The sequence below is a fragment of the Rutidosis leptorrhynchoides genome, chromosome 6, assembly GCF_046630445.1.
Source record: "Rutidosis leptorrhynchoides isolate AG116_Rl617_1_P2 chromosome 6, CSIRO_AGI_Rlap_v1, whole genome shotgun sequence".
In the NCBI taxonomy this organism is placed as follows: domain Eukaryota; kingdom Viridiplantae; phylum Streptophyta; class Magnoliopsida; order Asterales; family Asteraceae; genus Rutidosis; species Rutidosis leptorrhynchoides.
In genome coordinates this window covers 47,145,249-47,154,456 of record NC_092338.1, presented here as the reverse complement: position 1 = coordinate 47,154,456, position 9,208 = coordinate 47,145,249, and the positions used below count along the sequence as shown (strand labels likewise).

The window sequence follows — 9,208 nt, the reverse complement described above, 5'->3', positions numbered from 1 at the left end:
TTTCACCAAGCGATCGCAAAGGGACCATATCTTGAACTTTTTTCCACACTTGATTGGCATACGGGCATTCAAAAAACAAATGATCATGAGTGTCCGGTTGAATACCACATAAAGCACATAGCAAGGTCACATTCTGAGATACGGGAATATCCCACGATCTCATTTTGTCTTGGGTTTTCAGATGTTCACCCATCATCAACCAAACAATAAAAGAATGACGCGGAATGCATTGAGGAAACCAAACCAAATAATACCATTCAACTTTAGGCGCGCGAGGACGAAGCGATTCCCAAGCTTCCTTTGTTGAAAAATCCACCAGCTTTCCATCATATTGTCTCCAACAGATCAAATCATTTCTTGCAAAATCAGGAGGTCGAATATTCATAAGCATTGGGAACTTTTGAATCCATGCGTGAGGCCAGTGCCACCCATCTGAGTTAACAAGTTCCGCAACCTTTGTGTCTTTCTTATAACCTTCTCTAGCAATATCTCGATGAGTTATGTAATCACTTAATGGACCATAATCAGTCCAGGTGTCATGCCAAGCCAACGTGCGATTGCCATCTCCAACTTTGTGCATAATAAATGGTCTTATAGTACTTCTCATATTCAAAAGCTTTCTCCAACCATAACTAGCCGAATTAGAAGCATCCACCTCCCAAAAATTATGATTATTAAGCCTGTAAGTATGGACCCACTTCACCCACATTGACTGCTAATGGTTTAATAAACACCATGTATGATATGACATTAAAGCCATGTTCCAAATCTTTAAACTCTTGATTCCCAGACCACCCTCTTGTTTAGGAAGACACACATCTTTCCACCTTACCTTAGCTTTTCCTCGTTTCATATCTCCTTGACACCAGAGAAATCCACGAAATAATTTCTCTATATCAAGAATGACAGCATCAGGAAGAAGAAAAACAGAAGACCAAAACACCTGCATTGAAGATAGAACTGAAACAATTAATTGAGTTCTGCCCGCATAAGATAAAAACCTGTTCTTCCAATCATGAATCTTGATTTTAACCCTATCAACTAAGCTTTTACAATCTTTGTAATATAGGCGTGAAGAAATCAATGGAACACCCAAATATATAACCGGCAGCGCACCTTCGTCAAATGGTAATAATGATAAAATAGCTTGTTTTAAGCACATTGTGACATTTGAGAAAAAGGCTGTGCTCTTGGGTATGCTCGGTGTCAACCCCGAACATGATTTAAATTCAGTTAACGCATCCGATAGAACCTTAACAGAACCAACACTAGCATGAGCAAAGAGAAAAAGATCATCTGCAAAACAGATATTAACAATCTCCTGGGCCTCACACTTGGGGTGATATTTAAACTCATCAGAAAGTCTAACGTTTCTTTTAATCATCAAGGTTAAGCACTCCATGACCAGCGTGAATAAATAAGGGGACAATGGATCCCCTTGACGCAAACCTCTTTTCCCTTTAAAAAACCCATGCAGCTCCCCGTTGATATTGATAGAAAAAGAGGTCGTTGAAACACATTTCATTATCCATCTAATCATGGTGCGATGGAAACCAAACCAGTAAAGAACATCTTTTAAAAATTTCCAATCAACGGTGTCATACGCCTTTTGGATATCCACCTTGAGAGCACACCTAGGCGGGCCTCTATCAAGGTGATAATTCTTCATGATTTCTTGAGCGACCAAGATGTTATCTGAAATGCGCCGCCCTGGAACGAAAGCCGATTGATTATCACTAACAATGCTATCCAAACACCCTTTTATTCTTGAGGTAATTATTTTGCTGATGCATTTGTATATGACATTACAACAAGAAATTGGGCGATAATCATTAACTTTGCAGGGAATTTCAACCTTCGGAATTAATGCAAGAATTGTGTGGTTTATCTCAGTCAGCATCTGGCCATTATTAAAAAAGTCAGTCACCGCCTTACATACATCAGGACCCACGGTATTCCATGCCTTCTTAAAAAAAAACGGAGGTGTAACCATCAGGCCCCGGGGCTTTATCCTCTCCAATGTCAAAAATAGCAGCTTTAACTTCATTCGTAGTAACCGGGCGAATCATATCAGAAGCTTGGGCCTGCGATAATTTTTTCAAAAAGAGGGATTCAGGGTCATGAAGTCTCTCACACGGATGTGAAGAACCTAAGAACTCCATGTAATGTTGCACAAAAACATCAGGCACCATTGGCCCTTCGATAACCGAACCATGCACATCCATAACGGCATTAATTCTGTTTCTATTCACCTTGCCTTTAATGACTTTATGAAAGTATTTAGTGTTACTATCACCAGCTTTCAGCCATTCCACCTTAGATTTTTGTTTTAAGAACCTCTCCTCATCCCAAATTGCATCATTAAATTCTTTCAATTTATTTGCCTCCATTTCACGGAGTTGGACCGAAGAAGGATTCTTATCTAGATCGAGCTGAAGCTGATCTAATTCAGATCGCAATCTGCACACTTCTGCATGGAGATTACCTTTATTCCACATGAGTTTACGAATAGGTCTCTTTAAAAGTCTCATTCGTTTCACCAACTGATACATAGCATGACCATTAATATGAGTATTCCAACCTCTCGAAACGCACTCAATGAATTCTTCTTTATCTGCAATATAGTTGCTAAAACGAAACATTTTCGACTTTGTTGTAGTAGCGTGAGGAAGCTTGAGAACGGAAGGACTATGATCTGAAATTTTGTACGGTTGAAAAATAGCATACGCATTAATATATTCAGACAGAAAGGCATCATTTACTAAAACCCGATCAATCTTCTTCATAATTCCATCGTTCGTCTTAGGCTTCTGATTCCAAGTAAATTGCATTCCCATGCTATTAATGTCAACCACCTGGATGTTATCTAGGCACTCTCTAAAATCACGCATTGACGTATTAATTGTTGATCCACCTGCTGTCGATTCATCCAAGCTCAAGGCAACATCAAAATCTCCTAGAATCACCCATGGGTTACCACCCACAAACCCATGATGCATTTCAACATCTCGCCATAATAATCTCCTTTGTGTATAGCTATTAGAAGCATAACTAGTGGTTATAAATATATACTACAAACTATAACTTTTGTAATCATATCATACGTGATATCGTCGTCATTTTTATAGACAAAAGGCGTCTTTGGTCAACCTAACCCTGTGTACACATTATCTAACTATCTATGGTGTAGTTAGCTACGAAGGAAGGTGACGTCTTAAAAAGGCTTGACAAAAATGTATCGAACAAAACCCGATTAAAGTCCTTTAATCCTTCCCTTACTAATCTGTTAGGGACCAGAAACCAAGTTTAGCTACAACTAGTCCCCCTACTATTTACTTAAAAAAAGGACAGTTAAAACGGGCTTCACAGGCGCTCAGATATTGCGTTCATGCGGTTCAAGCCACGGAAATCCAAGAAAGTCGAACACTTCCTTTTCAGAGTTGAACTTCAAGCTTGTGCTAGCGCTAACCTGCATTGAAATCCAGTTGGAGGTGCCACATATCAGATGGAACCCTTTTGAGCCGAACATAACGAATAAAACAAAGTTTATTTTAAATTACTATTAAATTAAATTATTACCCTTTTTCCTCCTGAACCATGTGTTGCAGGGAAGAGCCCGTTATCATCTAGTCGGAACCCTTTGGATTCCGCAAGTATTCTCAGCCTGCATTAAAGTTTTCCAAAAGGTCTCAGTTTTGATTCATTTACTGATGAATGAACAAGTCTATTTTTTGGGTTATTTATCCTCACAAACAGGCTAAAAATAATACTATGATTTACAGCACCTACAAAATGAATAGATTAAGGGACTAAACAGGTTGAAAGCTGCCAGAAGTGTTTCCTCTAATGCATAAATTCTTATAATTTGCTTTGTTCGAGATTAAAATTATTAACATAATAATATTGTATTTGTTACAATATAAAAGGAATTGTTATTTATAAATATAGTTAAATGAACAAAAAGGTATTACAGGTTAACTGACCCACAAGGTTGGAGAACTCGAGACTCGGGAGTACTCGGGTCAACACTTTTTGTGGAATACTTGGCAACTGGGGAGTACTCGAATGATGTTGACCAAGTTTGACTTTGACCGATTTTCCAAGTAATCCCAAGTTTTGGCCGAGTTTGAGTGAGATTTGACCGAGTAATTGAACCGAGTATTCGGACCGATCTTAAAACCGATAACTCGGCGACTACTCGCCGAGTTTTATCGAGTTCAACGATCCTGCTGACCCACTACAACCCGAATCACGGTATTGACTATTTACCAACTGTTCCATATACAAATCTTATGCAGAAATTTCGTTCGTGATTGATAGTTACTATCATCTTAAAATGTGACTATATAATAGTACCAAACAAGTCAACTCAATGAGTTGACTATCAACCAGAGTCAATTATTATGTGAACATACCTTCTGTTCACCACATCGTTCCCCGTCCAATGTATGAGCCCAAAAGGATATATATCCTTTGGGTATACCTACAAGATACGAAAACATTATGCCATACTGCCTCAAGTACTTAATGGTATCAATAATAATATGTTCCCAAAAAAAAAAAATTAATGTCTGTTCCAACAAGTTAACCTTATGAAAAGATATGTACATCAAGTCCATAGATAAGCAGATGATAATTTCATAATTCATAGTTTCATATCTCTAGTTAGGCCGACTATCACAACTGCAATTGATATTAAGACGATACCTTTAAATCAATGCGATGTCGCAACTCCCGACCAGGATATGTGCAAAGACCAAAGTATGTATCAACCCCAGAATCAGTACCCTGAAAATAAATCATGCAAGAAAACGAAAGAATACTTCGATTCAGCATTTCAGAAGAAGGAACACTCGAATTTTAAATCGATTACACCAGTATATGAAGAAGAGAAAACAAAAAAGGTTCAGTTACCTGAAAATGTGTCAAACTTTACGTAAATTTATTGCAAGTATCCAAGTTTAAATTTGTCTACTGTATGTACCAGATTATCAATATTGCTATTATATGTATCTTATAACTTCATCCGAAAAACCATGGTATTGCTGACGTGGCAGCCATATAAGTTGCTACGTCACAGAAATTGGCGTTATAGCATTGTATTTATAATTTACAAATTAAAATATGTTAAATGCATACACTGACAATAACTGAAAGTTGGATGCAGGGAGTGGAAACTTTTAAATTGAGAGACATAATAGAATTCTGGGTAAAGTTTGATATATTTTTAGATGCTTAACCCTATCAAAAATATATATCATTAACATAAGGATGGGACAATAATGGTTACCTGCTCACTGTGAATACTGAAAACCAAATCCTCTCTTAGAAAGTTCATTTCTTTCAAATGATTTACATACTTTGGTAAAAAACCTATATGACTGTTAAAGAAAATCTTTTCAGTACGGTAAGTCCATTGACAATACAAGATATATATGCCTTACAATAAGTAAAAGTAACTACGTCATAAAAATGGGTATATTTTTGTAATAACTATTATATTATTACTGTAGATACAATACCTTTTTCCATCAGGATGTGTAATTATAATATCCATATCCCCGCAAGTAGCCTTTCCACGTCTGAACGATCCTCCACACACAACACTCACCTGCCATATATGTTTAAACACAACAAAAACGAAGCAACGTACAAATAGCAGTTAAGAACCATAAGTTGCAACGGGAAACGTTACAAGAGTAGGAATGTTACAGAATTCCTAATGTACATCTTTCCATAGTCAAACTAACAATTTATGTATCAATTAATGCGCGTATTTCCAATTTTCCATACAGTTTTAAATTTTCAAAAATACCACAAAACCGAAAACGGAGAATGTAGAAAGTATTAGGATCAAAGGGTATGCATGATTTAGTGATGCAGGACTTCTCATTGAAGCAACGATTTTACCACAGATAAATATCGGTAAGAAGGAAACTTACTCCAGGTAAAACCTCTTCAGCTGCTTTCTTTAGCAAGTGCTCCATCTCTTGCACCTACATTTACATTATCAACTGGATAAGTAAAAGTCATATTAGTTTATTACACGATTCTTCTAAAGATAGCAATTTGACTTTAGTGAACGGGTCGCTTTCAGCTATGTTTCATGGCTAGCGGGTCAAATACAGGTAAAACTAATAGTTAAATACCTTAATAGCAACAATGGGTCAAATTCATTATACAGGATGAAATTAGCCCAAATTATAATGTTTTTTTTTTTTTTGGAAAGCTGGGTTTGGAATCACTGACGGGATAGAAACCACCCACCCGTGAAACCTCCTAGTTCATATTTACCTTGACATTAGTAAACAGAAAGTGTTTCATATCAGCTTGACCCGTACCACAAATCACCTGTTCACTTGTTACCCGCCCATTTTGCCACCTCAACATCCTTTGGAAGTGTTGGATAATCAAAACCTTAAAAGCCGAACCTCATCACGTGGTATCCTTGTTCTGATATCTTCAAAATATTTCAACCCTATTCGTTGTGAATTTGTCAATGTATCATCACTTTTCAGATCATCTAGACTTCTGTGTCCTCTTTCATACAGTTTCAATGCGGTTGCTGGACCAACGCCCCATACTTCCCCAAATAGGCTGATTGTCCGTACCTGGAAGAAGCAAAGCGGATTCAAACAAGTGATACCTATGTGAACTACATAGGGAAAATAAAAATCTAGTTATTATTATTTAACTCTCTTAGATTAATGATGTTATGTATATGCATTGCAATAGGATATGAATACAAAGACTGAGGACACTTGCTAAATCTTAACTTCAACTCATATAAGTGTCGTAAACCAGCTGCTAGAGTCTAGAGATGACACTTTTGGTCAATTTACTTATAACTGGGTCTATTTAGGTAATAGTTATCCCTAACAGGTCAGATGGGTCAATTTGAAATACTTAGCTAAAAGGGCAAAATTTAAATGATTAAACAGATGAAGTATGTTAATGTTTCCAGCATATATTTTGTTTCCACAGCCTTCCAAATTGTCTTATTTGTAATTTCTAGAATACTATTGTAATAACATAGTTGTTGCAATTATATTCAGCACATTAACAATTTCAAAATATTGGACAAGATTAACTGTCACTTCAACACGTTTTGACCCATAATAAAATATAACTTGTTTTGACCAAACCTATTTTGACTTAACACCCAACCTGACCAACCCACCCATTTTTCCAATTCTACAAACTGTATATGGTAACTCTTTTTGAGGTACTCGATATCTTTGGAAAAACTATCATTAAACCATTTAACTATATAACAACAACAACAACAACAACAACAACAACAAAACCCAATACCACCCGAGTGGTGTATGGGGGAGGTTGGATGTAGACAATCCTTCCCCTACCCGGGTGGTTGGCTCTTTGCTTGCGCAACAACTACCACCTGGCATGCCTTTCGTGTTCTGTTTACAAGGTCTCTTAATTTTAGTGTACCTTTTTATTTAAAAAAAAAAAAAAAATTCCTATTTTTGGTCGGAGGTCCACTCGGAAGCAATCTATTTATCCGCCGAATAAAGAGAGAGATGACTTTCTCCACTTTTGAGATCACTCTTGGTGGAAAAAGGAACCTTTTTTAAATTCAGAAGAGATCCTTTTATAACCAAAACAACTAAGACAATTTCATTCAAAACTCACAAATATTTTGTAAGACCTAAGCAAAGACAATATATGTATAAAGACACAAGAATACCACCAAAATGGATGCAGTGAGGAAACTTTTCAGTACCTTTTCATCACTCTCAAAGTGTTCCAACTTGGACAATTTCCCAGTCGTCACAATCTCATGTATCTATAATAAAGCAGAACTTTCATAAGAAGATTATCCACTGTAAATACAATAAGGATACATATCTACAAAATAGTCACTTACATGATCCTGCATTGATTTTCCAATAGCAGGTAAGTCTTTAACTTGATCCACACTTTCAATTTTAAACGGTAACCTTTCAATAACTGGAATTGCCTTATAATAGCTGAAGGACCTTCGATCCTCACCCAAAGCTAAGTAATTATTATAGTCAAATGAGAAAGTCCATTCAAACCACTTATAACAATGCGTAAACTAGTTTCATTCTTAAATAAAGAACAAAGAAAGGTAATAAAGAAAGCTACCTCTATATATATTAATAAGCTTGCCAAATATTTCAGTAATATTTCTATTCAAATCAGGAGGGTGATATGGCAAAGAAGCATCTTGTGCACCGGCCTGAGTGGCAAACAAAACGCACGTGATTTTACAAATATACTCGAAATAGAAACATAATGGAATGATCAAAAGTTTCAAACATCACATCACATTTAGTTATAGACTAATTGTAAAAAAAAAAAAAAAGACCTCTTACAGTAGTCTGTTGAGCATCAGGTTTGACCGGGCTTAATGGCTTTTCCTTCGTTTCTGGGTTCTTGGGTGATGATTTCAGCTTTTTATCAGAGTGTATCTCAGATTCTTTCACATCAGAAGGTCTAACAGAGTCGTCATCAGCTGAGTTTTTTGCAGGATTTTGTACAGAATTCAAGTCGATAGTGTACGATTCATCACTAACTTTCTCACCTAGCCTCAAACTGTCCTCTAACCACTGATATCGAAGAATCGACTGCAAAATATCATCAAAAATCATATACTTGCCTACTTACACAACATTGATTGATTACCACTAAAAAAACAGCATGTATGCAATAGAAATAAATGCACAAATATATACTTGCTACTAAAAATGCTTCAAATTTTTAATTATTTGTAATGAAAAACAAAATCATGTACCCCTTTGAAGCGGTGTAACACTTTGGGACCAAATTTCTGGCGAATCGAGTCCGAATTAACTGCGAAAACGTGAGTAACATTCCGAAACAAATTTTTACTTTGTTCTTCTATGTTTGCTCCCATTTGCACTAGCTTTTGCTTCCATATCTTCACAATAATACCAAAATTACAAATATTCATTATTCATTTATAACAAACTAACACTATCTATGTAGCATAGCGTATATAGAAGAGCTTATATATGAACCTCTAAACGACGTCGTTGGACGCCGTCTTCAACGAGGAAGACGACCATTCCTGAAAAGATTCCATCAGCATCCGACGGTAGAGAACGTTTTCTGGTTGGCGCCATTTCCTGATCGTATTTTTCGAGTCGGGTAGAGATTCCAGAAGAATCCGGTTTGAACCGCTATTAGAATTTGATTTTAC

At 36.4% G+C, this 9,208-nt stretch overlaps 1 protein-coding gene across 1 annotated transcript; it reads right to left on the bottom strand.

The window, feature by feature from the left end:
- Positions 1-3,115: 3,115 nt before the first annotated feature.
- On the bottom strand, positions 3,116-9,208 carry LOC139852676 (DNA polymerase lambda). The gene is made up of 14 exons (XM_071842000.1): positions 9,027-9,208; positions 8,780-8,926; positions 8,361-8,612; positions 8,131-8,224; positions 7,889-8,019; positions 7,745-7,807; positions 6,432-6,611; positions 5,943-5,996; positions 5,523-5,611; positions 5,291-5,381; positions 4,708-4,788; positions 4,416-4,483; positions 3,580-3,664; positions 3,116-3,469 (listed from the first exon to the last, which is right to left on the bottom strand). The coding sequence occupies exons 1-14, from the start codon at positions 9,129-9,131 to the stop codon at positions 3,374-3,376; spliced, it is 1,536 nt and encodes a 511-aa protein (XP_071698101.1). The 5' UTR covers positions 9,132-9,208; the 3' UTR covers positions 3,116-3,373.

Excerpts from the sequence above, each read along its gene's own strand:
- LOC139852676 (XM_071842000.1), bottom strand. The coding sequence starts at position 9,131 with ATGGCGCCAACCAGAAAACGTTCTCTACCGTCGGATGCTGATGGAATC. Across the intron at positions 5,997-6,431 it reads CAAGGATACCACGTGATGAG|GTGCAAGAGATGGAGCACTT; the intron begins GTTCGGCTTTTA and ends ATGTAAATGTAG. Across the intron at positions 5,382-5,522 it reads ACACATCCTGATGGAAAAAG|TCATATAGGTTTTTTACCAA; the intron begins GTATTGTATCTA and ends TTTCTTTAACAG.